General features: G+C 38.4%; 2 protein-coding genes across 2 annotated transcripts; one reads left to right on the top strand and one right to left on the bottom strand.

The window, feature by feature from the left end:
* The first annotated feature begins 1,282 nt into the window (after positions 1–1,282).
* Positions 1,283–4,774, top strand: LOC148101417 (uncharacterized). The gene is made up of 3 exons (XM_087845612.1): positions 1,283–1,350; positions 2,439–3,008; positions 3,857–4,774. The coding sequence occupies exons 1-3, from the start codon at positions 1,333–1,335 to the stop codon at positions 4,055–4,057; spliced, it is 789 nt and encodes a 262-aa protein (XP_087701738.1). The 5' UTR covers positions 1,283–1,332; the 3' UTR covers positions 4,058–4,774.
* Positions 4,775–10,484: 5,710 nt separating this feature from the next.
* Positions 10,485–11,879, bottom strand: LOC148101416 (homeobox protein ceh-30-like). The gene is made up of 4 exons (XM_087845611.1): positions 11,849–11,879; positions 11,086–11,450; positions 10,900–10,983; positions 10,485–10,751 (listed from the first exon to the last, which is right to left on the bottom strand). Exons 1-4 carry the CDS (start codon positions 11,877–11,879, stop codon positions 10,485–10,487), a joined length of 747 nt encoding a protein of 248 aa, XP_087701737.1.
* Between the last annotated feature and the right edge of the window lie 1,824 nt (positions 11,880–13,703).

The raw sequence follows: 13,703 nt of genomic DNA, 5'->3' as shown, positions 1-13,703 counted from the left end.
CTTTAAAATGAGCTAAGTGTAATCAGAGTTTCTATTATTTTTTTGGTTTGTTACTAAGCGCTAGTTAGCATCTCTGTGGCACCTGCACAGTTTTTGAATGCAGCTAGCTAACCAAGCTAGCTAGCGCCACCCTTCATCCATTTAAGGTAACTTAAATTCCAAAAATTCCAATATGTTGGCGTTAAAAGTGCTATAATAAATCACATTTATGAGAAATATAAAAATAAATGTATTCCAGGCTAAAACACAGCTGCCTTTGTCTTATCAGCGCAAAGTTGTGTCGGCCCACAGGGCATTTGACTGTAAAAACTGGCCTCATTCTGAGAGGCCTGTTATTAGAATCATTTCAAAGATTATTTGATATATTCTGATCAGTATTCAGCGAGTGAGTCTGCTTAACTGTTAGCAAAATAATAATGATAGGCCAGAGATACCAGAGATGCATTTTAAAAACAAATACAGCCTCGGCCCCTAAGAGGGGATCTGTGCTCTAATTTGATCACATTTAGAAGTACTGCTGATTTTTTTAAGCTCCATAATTTTTTGGAGGGTGAGATAATTTTTCATGTTTGCAAACAAAACTGAAATGGAGGAACAAAGATAAATGGAATAGAATACAATAGAGTAGTTTTTTTATTTTCATTGTACATATTCAACTAAATTGTGAGTGCTCCATACCAACTGTGCTTGGAAAACATTATAAATAGTAAGAGAGCTAGAATAAATGACAGAGAAGAGGAGTAAATACAAAGAGGAGGAAGGCACACATTAGAGGACAGGTTTCAGAATGCTTGAAAGTAGTGCAGTGGACTTGATCCATGTATAGAATCCACGTGTGAGTGGACTGAGTGATGAGGGTTATTCAGATCATGGCTCAGATTTCTACACCCACTCAGACAGGATAATCTTGTACGGCACACCTGATCATTTCTCACGGCACACGTATGTGCCACACGGCACACGTATGTGCCACGACACAGTGGTTTGGAAACACTCTACTAGTTTTTGCAGCTCCATTGATTGTTTTGTGTTTGTTTTTGGCCAGGGCATTCTTTGAACAGGAATTGCTGTCCTGGTACTGGTGTGCCATACTGCTAAATTTGGTATTGGTGCTCAAACCTTTTGTGTTTATTTTTACCAAGTTGCCCACCCAGAGAAGCTAAATATTTGTTCTTTGTGTTCTCAAATGAACATATCGGACACTTCAGTGCAGTGTGGAGTCTAACAAAGATCTGTTTTGTGTCCCAGCTGATCAGCAGGAGGAGAAGAGTCTGACGAGCAGCAGAGGAACAACAGCTACTTGGACTCAGCTCAGCCACTGCAGAGAAAACAATGAGCTCAACACAGAAGGTGGCAGATACTAGTGTTAAGAAATACTCCATTAAAAGCTGAAGTACCGATATATGTTTTATGCTAAACTAACTGAACCTTGTGCTATATTAATGTAATGTAATAATAATGTAATAATACAATGCAGTAAACAGTAAACTTACCTGCTTATCCTGCACTAACCTGCAGAGGATTTTTACAGTAGTCTTTAAATCACACTGTGAGACAAAATGCACATAAAGAGTTGTGTGTTTGCTGATGTTTGTTGAGCTGATAGAAACGCTGCATTTGAAATTACCTGCCACATAAAAAATATTACTCCATTTTTTCTTTGTTGTCTTTGTATTGCTAGATGTTGAAATACCGCGACTGCACCTTATCAGCACCTGCAGTCGTTCAGGTTCTGTGCCAAAAAACATAAACATCGGCCCAATTTAACCCCTGACTAAAGCACACAGTTTTGCCTCTTTCATCTCTCATGATTAGTACATGATCATGAATGGATTTCACATGTTACTGTTTAGGCTCAAATCAATTTGATCTTGGATACCTGCAGTGATGAAATAACTCCTCTCAAATGCCTTAAACCAAAAGTAACAAGCCTGTTTTGAAAATGTAAGGAGTAGAAAATACAGATATAATTTTTTTAATGTAGAGAGTAAAAGTAAAAAAAACGTCAGGTTACAATCAGACTCTGACATCATCCTTCACTGAACCAAGCTAGTAACTGTTACATTTGACTCATTATCATTGAATAAATTAGACAAATACAGAAATATATAACAAGAATCAGCAACAGGAAATATAAAAAAGTACAGACCTGGTAAACATTTATTATTATTCTGAGTGTGTTAGCATTAATATTTGTGTTCAAGCAGGAGGGATGGGCATGATTTTAGAGTGTTTACAGTCATTAATTATCTTTAGCAGTAGGTTGGATGTAATGTGTTACTACTACCAGTAGGTGGGGATAAGAGACCTTTAAGGTGTTTGGTGCCACACTCCAACTTCAGGTTTAAAACAACTGTTAATGGAGGGAGTTTGAAGCTTCAGTTTGTTCAATGAATGCATTTCACTCACTGCCTCTGTTTGTATCTCTGTCACTGCAGGACCAACATGGACCGAGAAGTCAGCGCTCTCAGGAGGCCGACAAACCTCACAGAAGAAAGAGAGAGAAAAAATACACCTGTGACGAGTGTGGGAAGGATTTTACTGTGAAGTCTACACTAAAACAACATCAGCTCATCCACACTGGAGAGAGACCGTTCAGCTGTGACTTGTGTGGAAAGTCGTTTTCCTGGAAGAAAAAAAAAGAAAAAGCGTACAGCTGTGATCAGTGCGGCAGAGCTTTTACTCAAAGTAGCCACTTACAGAGACATCTAGTTACCCACTCTGGAAATAAGGCATACAGCTGTGACATCTGTGGAAAAACCTTCAGCCACCTAGGGTACAGAAATATACACCTACACATTCACACCGGAGAAGATGTGTACTGGTGTGATCAGTGTGGCAAATACTTTACAACAGACGCACACTTACAAAGCCACATGTTTACCCACACTGAGGAGAGACCTTATCAATGTGACCTGTGTGAGAAGACTTTTAAAGCTTCGCATCACCTGAGACGACACCAACAGATCCACACCAGAAAGAGACTCTACAAGTGCAGTTACTGTGAGGTATGTATTTTTATTTTTATCTTGTAAGTTCAGCCTGACTGTTTGGAACAAGTCTGCTCATTAAATTGTGTTAGCATGTTAGCACTTCTACTGCACCGAAGAGTAGCTCTGAGCCATTATTCAGATTTTCATTTCAGTTATCATTTTTGTTTACACGATCATGAAAAACTAAAAGTGCTAAAAACTGATATGTTGCTGTTATTGAATCTACAGGCAGTTTCATGGTATATCATGGTGTTGTTATTTCTGCATTAATGGCCTTTGGTTTACAGCAGCTCATTCCTCTGTCAGGTGTAAATGGAATAATATAAAACTTAAATTAAGTACAAAACCAAACCATTCATTAATCTTCTCATATGGTTAACAAAGTTGTATCGTTACGTAATGTTTTGTAGTATTGTAGCTGTAGTATCATTGCTTTCATATAGCTTTGTACTTTTAGTGTTAAAATACCCATTTAATGTTATAATTACAGTGTCATTGGGGGTAATAGTGTTTTTCTTGTGTCCCAGTCAGCTGAGTGTTATAACTGCACAATTACAGTGTTTTTAATGCAGTATTAAATTAGTATTATTGCAGTGTTACAGTAGTTTAGCACTATGTGGATACCCTAAAAACATTAGTGTGGTAGTACTTAAGTGTAAGTCAGATGTTACTATAATATTAAATAAGTATTACTGTAGTATTATGGTGGTAGTATTGAAGTTATTGTAGCCCAGTAAACTGAGTGTGTTAATCGAAACAGTAAAATGTAACTGGACGTCTGCAGAGATGCTCTTTATTTCAGGCGACGTTCAGGATAAAAGTGTTGAAGGACTGACTTACACTGTCTTTGTGTCTTTGTTTAGAAGCAGAGCGACACAGATGGATCCACTTCTCAACCCTGTCATTGCTGTGGTGGTGGGAAAGACTTTCGTTGTGACATCTGTGGAAAAACTTTCAGTCAGCAAGCCGGCCTAAAAATACATCAACGTAAACACACTGGAGACAAACTGAAATACTGCAAAGAATGTGGGAGAAGTTTCCCCACATCAGGTGAATTAAAATGACATGAACTCTTTCACAGTGGTGTCAAAAAGCACCTGTGTGATCAGTGTGGGTCATCCTTCACCACTGCAGGTCACCTTAAAAGACACAAACGAGTCCACACAGGAGAGAAACCATACAAGTGCAGAGACTGTGACAAAAGCTTCTCACGTTCAGGTAATCGTAACAAGCATGAACGTACACACATGGAAGGAAACTACAGCTGTGAGCAGTGTGACAAGAGCTTCAGTAATCTCAGTTCATACTCTGCACACAAACAATCCCACGTTACTAATAAACTGTTTCACTGTTACCAATGTGCCAAAACATTCACTTCATTATCTGCTCTGTGCAAACATCAGTGTGATTACGCAGGGCTGGAATCGTTCCCATCACAGGATGACAGTGAATCTGAAGAGAGAGAAACATCCTCTTCTGGTTTCAGGGTCCAACTTAAAACCCTGGAGATCAGGCTCCACAGAGTTCAGATAAACTCTGCTGTAAAGATCTAATGAGGCAGCTCTGAATGAAAATGTTCCCGTAGTTCCATTTGAATCTTTGTAAACTGTTCTTCTGTGGTGTTTGTGTTCAGTAGTTACCTTTTTTTCAGTGATTTCCGTTTTCTTTCTCAACAGTTCAATGAAAAATCAGTTCCCTGTTCTTAAGTTTTTATTGAATTAATTTTGTTAAATAAAGTTAAATGAAGTTAAAAAATGTTAAATAAAGAAAAAGTTTAATGACAAGGATTTTGAGCCATGATGTCATTTCCTGTATTTCAGAGTAAAGACTGAAGTGACAAATGGAAACATGTTTACAGTCAGAGTCTGATGATCTATTTTCAGTGGCACAGATGTATCAGAGGAGGAGACTTGGCTGTTCTCTACTCACATTGAACAGGGTTCCTGAAAGTTATGAAAAATAAGATCTTTAAAATCTTTAATTTTTTTTTTTTATCAAACTTGCTGTAGGTATGAAAACTTCTGATTTTCTGTTTAAGCTGTCAAAAAGATTCATTTTGGAGAATAATCTTTTAAAGTTGTGGTTTCACTTGCTCAGAGTTTATCAGCATTTCCTGATACAAGGCAGGATGGATCCATGCTTTTGTTGTTTAAGAAAAATTCTGGAGCTAAAATCTGAGTGTTGCAGAAATTGAGACCCATCAGACCAGGCAGCATTTTTCAATCTTCTATCGTCCACTTTAGTTCCAGAGTCATTTTCTATAAGGACGTCATTAAAAACCTGTGAGAGTGCTGTTTCAGTGGAATGTAAATGTTTAAAACTAGATACCATCAATATCAAAATTGTATTGAATTGGGTAAATACTATGTTCTGGGAGTTTTGAGATTTGTCTATAATTTGAGCAAGCTGAGGGTCAAGGCCAGTTCTTTGTAATAAAGGATGTACAATTGCATGTTTAAAACCACCGGAACCACACTGGAAGTCATAATGCTATTTGTAATGGCAAGGACTGAGGTTCCAATCGAGGGAAAAACCTCTTTAAAGAGCCATGCAGGGATAACATCCGCAGGAGAATCAGAGGGTTTCATTTGTCTAACCAGCTCATTAAGAACTGTGAATGAAACAGGCTCAAACGAATGTAAAACAGCTGAGCAGAGAATAAACACTGATGGGTCATTTGTAGGAAGTACTATTGCTGACCTGAGAGACTCGACCTTGTTTACAAAGATAGAAAGGAACTGATTACATGTGTCAGCAGAGACTTCAGGGTTGTTTAGAGTAGAGCTGATAGTGTTAAAAAGAACACGGGAATTATGACAATTTAACACAATGATCTGAGAAAAATATCTGTTTCTCTCATTTTCACTGTATTCTGATCAAATTTCCAACATTCTTTTAACATTTCAAAAGAAACCTGCAATCTGTCTTTCTTCCACTTTCACTCTGCTCTCCTACACTGACGCCTGACTGCTCGGGTGGATTCATTTAGCCAGGGCTGTGGAATACGTTTTGGGCGCCTTGTTTTTAATGGGTTCACAGTGTTTAGGGTCTGAGTACAGGTTTCCTCGAACTGCAAAAGCAGCTCATCTGGGGTGGGTCCAATAAGTAATCTCAGGGTCTGTAAAGATCTTCTTTATAAAAGTGGAGGAGAAGAGAGCAGCGGCGGGGTGGAGCGCGAGCTTTAAACTCATGCACAAGAGAAATGTCAAATAAAACAGGTTTGCGATGAGAGAACACTGAATCCCACATTTCCAAATATAAAACAGATAAACCATATGATAACACCAGGTCAAGAGTGTGCTCCTGCTGATGTGTAGGGCCTTCTACAGACTGTACAAGGTCAAAACACTGAATAAGATTTAAAAACTCTTGAGCAAGCAGTCCATCAGGGCAACAGACATGAATATTAACCTCTTAAGCCCCAAGTCTAACTGATCTCCTGCCTTTTGCCCCCGTATCAGGGGGCGTTGGGGCTTAAGAGGTTAAACTCACCAACTATTATAATCAGATCCTGTTTCGGCACAATTTCAGCCAAAAAACATGAAAAGTCATTTAAAAATCTTTGTTAAAGTTAGGCGCTGATAGATTACTGCACACACAACCGGTTGAGAGCGTCAAAGGTCAGATATGAGAAGTTCAAAGCTGGAGGGGAAACCAGTACATGGAGTTGTTTGTAGTGAAAGTGTTTTTCTTAAAAACAGCCAATATTCCTCCTCCTCTACCTGATCTCATTGGAGCATTAAGAAATGAGCAGTCAGAGGGTAAAAGTTCAGAAATAAAGCTAGGCTCACCGACTCTCGTCTGTGTCTCAGTCATAAACAGGAGATCCAATCCACTGGAAGAAAAAAAATTGTTTATAATGAACGTTTTATTTGCTAAAACCTCACATTTATCAGAGCCGTCCTTGTTGGAGCTGGAGCCTGGGTAGAAGTTGTGTGTGTAGCCCACGTTAATGCATACAAATTCAAAAAGTTTATTCCACAACTCCCAAGACGCAAAAAACAGTGGCGAGCAGGGTTATGGACACCTCAGCTCACAACAGAAACCAGACAGGAGAAAACAGGATCCAGGAGACGCCTTTGGATGCGACAGAACGGACTATAACAATCTGGCATTGAAGAAAAGGTAAGGCAGCTTTAAGCTTCATGTTTGTGTTTATGCCTGTGTCTTTCAGAGGAGGCTGGAGGCACTGAAAGGCTTTTTTATCAGTTCCTGTTGAATCAAAGAAGAACCATAAAGGCTGCTGGACTGCATGATGGCCTTACCCCCGAGAAGCCTTCCTGTTAAAGGAGGAACCAGTTAGAAGCTATTTCATCTCAAGTAAGTGAGGAACTGTTTGTTCATTTGTTCTGCCACTTAAAGCACATTTAAGGACGTATTTTGTCTTGTGTGTCTAGTTGAATTTATTCTGGTGACTCTCAAGAAGATTTGCAATGATGGACATGTTTTTCATGTTCATCCAGCTATTTAGTAATTTCAATATCTGAAATTATAAACATAATAAAAATATAAAAACCACCTGCTGTTTATATTTTAATGACTTACAACAAAATGTCTGTCATCATATCAGATAAGTATTCCTCACATGTCAGCCATATGCTGTACAGTAAAGTCATACTGACACAGGAGAGGGATAACTATTGCTATAACACCATTACACGACACATTCAAGCTGCACGATGCAGATAAAGTCACTAAATTGTCTTTTTTATTGTCTTCAAACCAGCAGACAAAGCCGATGGAAGAAGTCAGGGAAGGAATTTAGGCCGTGTACTGAAAAGATATTTTTTCTTGTTATCTGAAGACATTTGGAGTGATGCTTCTACAACTCAGTTTTTGGTTGCGCTGAAGTAAAGTTTACACTCTGAAAGTCACAGTGTTGATATTCAACACAAAGAGAAAGCTCACATGTTTGAATTTGTTTACGATTACAGTTTTTATAAATTCTGACTGTAAACAGCTTGTACAGCTTTGATATTCTTTGACACTCGATATGAGGTGATGGGATTGAATTTAAAGGTTTCTATGTCCCAATGAGCCATTTACACTAACCAGTGACAGTATAACTGTAACACGTTTGTAATTTAGATCCACAATTTCTTAGAGAACTAACTAAATTTAAAAAATGGCAGACCTGAAGCCAGATTTAATTGATAGAGATCTTTGCATGCATCATTAAATGTATGTATCCCAGATAATTGGTTCTCATCTTGTCCTGGGAGACCCACCCCTTCCTCCCAAGTTAACTGCAGTCAAAGCTAACTAGTGGGGGTATTTACACACTCACAACCAGTGGGGTAAAAACAGCAACCAAGAAACCTGCAGCCTGCAGGGCCACTGATGTGCTAGAAGAGCTAGAAGCTCTGGTCATGGAGAAACTAAGAAGGGACACGAAGTTAAATGACTACAAAGATCAAATCATAAAAGCCACCAGTACCCACACTGGAGTTCCCTGACACAAGAGCTCAATGACCATTAATGTGTACGTCCTCATCACTGAAAGAGTGGCCACTGACCTGTACGTGTTTCTGTAAACGTTTGTTGTACTGAAAATGCTACGTTTAGATGAACAGAATTGACTTTTTGGGATGTCCTTACCTGGATGATTGAGCACACATGAAGGTATTTCCAGAAGCCACAGATTCTATTGAATTCTAATATTTCTCAAATCAACAGGTTTTAAGATAAAGGGCCTAATATCAGTGATGGGAATGATGGCGTTACTTTTTTCAGTAACGAGTAATCTAACTAATTACTATTCCTATCGTTACAACGCCGTTACAGCTACTAACAAGAAAATGCGGTCCGTTACTATTTTTCAACAAACAGACGGTTGAAGCTGTGTTCAGCTTACCGCATCTTATATCAGTTGCACAGAAGTAGCCTAATCTGGATGCTACAGTTTTAAGCAGCTACGCGCTCCCGCGGACGGCAATCACGATCACTGTCTAGCACAACACCTGGAGCTAAGGGGGCAAAACAATCGCATGAGTGCTGCTGTTTGACTGAGGAAGAATAAAGTAGTCGTGATAAGTCAATCACATGACCACTTAAAGACAAAGCAACAAGGTGATATATACCAGTTTTAAATTGTGTTGATAGGCCACGTATAACCAGAGTCATGATAAACAATATATACGCGGCGTTTTTTCCTCAATAGTTTCGTCACATTGGTGCTAGCAAGCACTCTCTGCTTATGAGCAAAAAACCCCCAAAAAACCAGGGGAAGTTTTAGGAGTGATGGCGAGAGAAAGAGAGACAGAGAGAGAGAGCAGAAAAAGAGAGAGCCCGAGATTTGAGATGTGAGAGATTTGTGACGTTTAGCATGTTTGGAGTGTGTAGTTAATGTGTTGTCTTGTGTAGTTAGTGGTCGTGTCCAAATTCATGGGCTGCATCCTCCTGAGGCTGCATTTGTAGACCGATTACGTCACAGCAACGCGCCGAAGGCTGTCCAAATTTGTAGACTACTCCGAATGCAGCCGACAAATACGTCCTCCTTTTCCCCGAATTTGAAGGATGGGTCGGGTGTGTCCTTTGTGGCCCACTATATCCCAGAATTCATAGCGCAGCCCAGCCAAACTCCAGTTTCCAACAATGGCGGCCGCTACTAAGTTTTAAAATTACTCTTACTAATCTTTCTGGGTCACAAAATAAACTTTTAACATATTTTCAGGTGAGAAAGTAGCTGTGTAAACATCAAATATCTGCTAAGTAAGCTAAGTAATGCAATAGTTACTTTTGAAGTAATTAATTACTTTTAGAATATTGTAACTCAGTTACTAACCCAATTACTTTTTTGAAGAAGTAACTAGTAACTATAATTGAATTACTTTTTCAAAGTAACTTGCCCAACACTGCCTAATATTCACCCCATGCCCATCATTTACTAAAAGTACAGAAAACAGAACAGATCAGAATCCTGATATCCTGTCAGCTCAGTCATTGATACTAGCTACTATTTACAATATCTGTGATATTGAACATTAGCTGTTGTAAGGCTCTCCACCTTGGCTGATGTGTGTAGGAGAAAGCACACACCCACCTGTGATGAGAAACCAAACATGAGATTTCATTACACTTTTTAACACCAAATATGTTTGAGACTCAATAAAAATGACACATGGAGAAAGTACTTTGTTTTAGCAAAGTCCTCATTTATTGGAAGAAAAATCATTACAGATTCATGTTGACTTTACAACAGTTACACCATATAAAAAGTGGACTTTATCAGTCACTGACACAAGCCTTAATCTACCCCACCAACTATGACCAAGCTTATTTTTCCTTGTTTTGTAAAAGTGTAAATGACGAAGAAGTTCACTGAGTTTTATCAAACCTGCCTCTGCGTTAACTTAAATAACTTTACATTAAAATGAAATCATAAAAAAATAAAATTTGCATCCAGTATATCAGAAATGCCTATCTTAAGGCTTCAGAATGATAGTTGAGAAATGAAAGAGATGTAACAGTAGTTACAGCCATCTTTAGCTGTTAGCAAGGCTCTCCGCTTTCTCTATAAAAACTGTGAAGTCCGGGGTTGTTCATAGTCCATGCAGTGCTAAAGACACCAGTGTTGCAATCATAATGTCCGTTGCCTGGTGGGATCGACCAGCCAAACATCTGGGGTGAGTTGTGGAGGGTCAATTGAGGTCCAGGAACAACATTGCCCACAGCATCAGGATAGTGGGCCTGATTATTTGCACCCTTTCTCATGAAGCTGATGTCCAGTTGTTCGCTGAGTGAGGACGCTCCCTGAAACTGAATCACAGACAGATGCACAGTCAGTAAAACCACAATACAGAGTTCTTGTTTTAAATTATAAACAATACGCTTCATCTGAATAAATAAATTCCCCAGATAATGACTGAATTAAAAACAGTTCTGTTTAATAATTGGAGATACTTACATGAAGTGGGACGCCCTGATTGAGATGCTGAGAATCTGGAATCCTCCTAAACTTTCTTCTTCGGTTTTGAAACCAAGTCTTCACCTAAAGATGGAGGAAAACGGGAGAAATTTAATGAGTACAATAGACCAAAAATTCAAAACAAATTCAGTTCCTTATGTTCTAGTAATCTTGAAAAACACTCACCTGTTTGTAGGTCAGTCCTGTCAGCTCTGCCAACTCTGTCATCTCTTGTGGTTCAGGGTAAATTTTCTGATTAAAGTGATGGGCAAGAGTTTTTAACTGGCTGTCTGAGAACAGCCCTCGGGTCCTTCCTTTGAGCACCTTGGCCTTTTCTTCCTTCACACACATAGTACGTGTGACAGTGTTGCTGCCCTCCTGGTTTCTTGGGGCACCAAAAACCAGTTCCTCCTCCGTGACGGAGCTGGAAACAGCTTCAGCAGTCTCAGACATGTTGTTGCTCATCTCCTTAGCGAGAGCTGCCTCAGCCCATGCTGCAAGTTCTTCCAAGGGAAGACTCCCTTGCAGGCTGCTACCAGAAATCCACAAGTCTGTGAGGACAGAAAGACAGAGGCTAAGTAAGCACAAGTATATATGGTCCACATGGGTCTACTGATGTGTTTTGGCACAGTTGAGTTCTTTAACAGAAAATAATACAAAAGGGATCAACTGATGAGCCTTAATCAATTTCCCACACACACAATTTCACTTGATTTTACTTGCTGAATTATTAAAATGTGAAAGAAAGTTAGAATAAGAAATTTTAAAAAGTGACTCAAAGCCCAGATGGTCCTGAAGTGGACTCTGTTCATCTGTGGAGGGAGAAATGGTGACTTCTGCCATCAGGACTTACAAAACAGAGTGAAAGGGTATTTTTGCCCAAAGATGTCTTCGAGGTTAGCCAACTCTGTTCATATTAGCTCACTAGACAACAATGCTGAGGACATACCTGGAGAAAAGTGCATCCTATAATCTTCCATCTTTGAAATCCCAGTGATTTAAACAGGAAAGCTGGAATAAGTATCTCTGCTGAAAGAGCTCCAAACCAAGCAGGAAGGTGAATTAAGACTTAAGAGCAATTCTCCTGGGCTTTTAAGGACGTTTGTGGGTGTGGGCAGGAATGTTGGGGGTTGAGCTTCATCTTTTGTGAGTCTCTTTACAACCAGTCCGGCTGTTTCTACCAACTGGCATCATTTACATTTGTTTAAAATGCTGTTTCTCAGGTCTGAAAAAAGAAAGTACAGTTAGAAAGCAGCCATACAAATGAGCTTTACCAAATCCTTTCAGCTCACACTTTATAAAATATGAAACACTTAATGCACTTAATACACTTAAATCAATGAAATAAACACATCTTTACTCATGTGTTTGAAATACATGATGGACTATATAATGTGAAAAATTCTCATTTTGTAAAGAAAACGAAACCTGTTGAGTTGCTGACTGAGAGCTGCAGCTGGTGTAAATCATGATTTTATGGATATTTCTCACTGGTGAGAAATATCCATAAAATCTGTGTTAGATGATTTTGATTTAACTTCCTGCTCTGGTTGTTTCAGACAAGCAACCAGTTTGATCTTTGCACCGATGTTTAATTTACTTTCTATTATCAGAAGATTTGTGCACATAGTTTATAATTTCAAATGTATCAGAGCAAATACAGCTGCTCTTTAAATATATTTTTGCATACGTTCTGCATTATTTCAGTGAGTATTGAAACCTGATGTTCAAAATGTTTTAAAATAAGCCAAATTATACCAATATTACATACAAACAATGACTTACACCTCTAATTTAGATCTTTGTGATCATGTAGAGAACATTACTGAATTTATAAGGTAGCAAATGGTAGTTTCACCTCTACATTGTAAAACAATAGCAAGGCTAATGAGCCACACCAACACCCATCATAAACCCACAGACACATGCATCTGGCCCCCTCTGGCTTATTCAGAATTAGAGACGCACCCAGTTCAGCCAGTTACCACTAAACATACGCTAATGTGTCTTTTAGCATTCCTGTATCACACCCTGCTACCTTTGATTAATTATCAAGTCAATGCAGACAGTTGGCACCAGGGCCATGAGAGATAAGTGAGGGTAAAGGTGTTTGTGTTAACATGTCTTAATTTGAAGTAACTGCAAAGACACAGAAGTCATATTGTTTGCAGATGATACAAAGTTATTGTGGAAGTAACTTCTGAATGAACTAGAAAATCAATTTAAGAAATTGAAGACTTTTCTTTAGTCAATTAACACTGAATCTGAGCAAAACAAAACTCATACTATTTGGAAGACGTACAAATTTTGTCATTAATAAACTCATGATAAATAACAGACTTAGGATCATAAATAAAACCACTTCAAATGAACCACCAAATCCACTTTTTAGCCTTTTTTATTAAATACACCTAAATTTAAAGACTTGGTTGACCTCAGAACTCTACACATAATTTATAAAGTAACACAAATCTTTGACACATAACATTTAGAACTTGATCAGAACAAGACCTGAAAGGAATCCTTATGTTCAGCAAGCTTGTAGTAAGGTCTAATGTAACATATCAAGTCTTTGACGTTGATGAATTGATGTAGTTTAAAAAGTCATGAAAGAGAACATCATCAGAGTTTTGGATATAACATTAAGAGATGAATTAATGAAATTGTGTTTTGTTTAATTTTGTTGTTCCAATATTTGTAAAAAAATAATGTACATGAAGAATATTATTTGCCTTGTGTTTGAGAAACTGTGAATAAAATATTAGTTTCACCAATTCAAAACTTTCTATGTGTCTCCAAACCTT

The sequence above is a fragment of the Neolamprologus brichardi genome, chromosome 9, assembly GCF_056152115.1.
Source record: "Neolamprologus brichardi isolate AB-2024 chromosome 9, ASM5615211v1, whole genome shotgun sequence".
NCBI lineage: Eukaryota > Metazoa > Chordata > Actinopteri > Cichliformes > Cichlidae > Neolamprologus > Neolamprologus brichardi.
The sequence above is the reverse complement of the archived record's forward strand: the minus strand, read 5'-3'. Positions and strand labels throughout refer to the sequence as shown.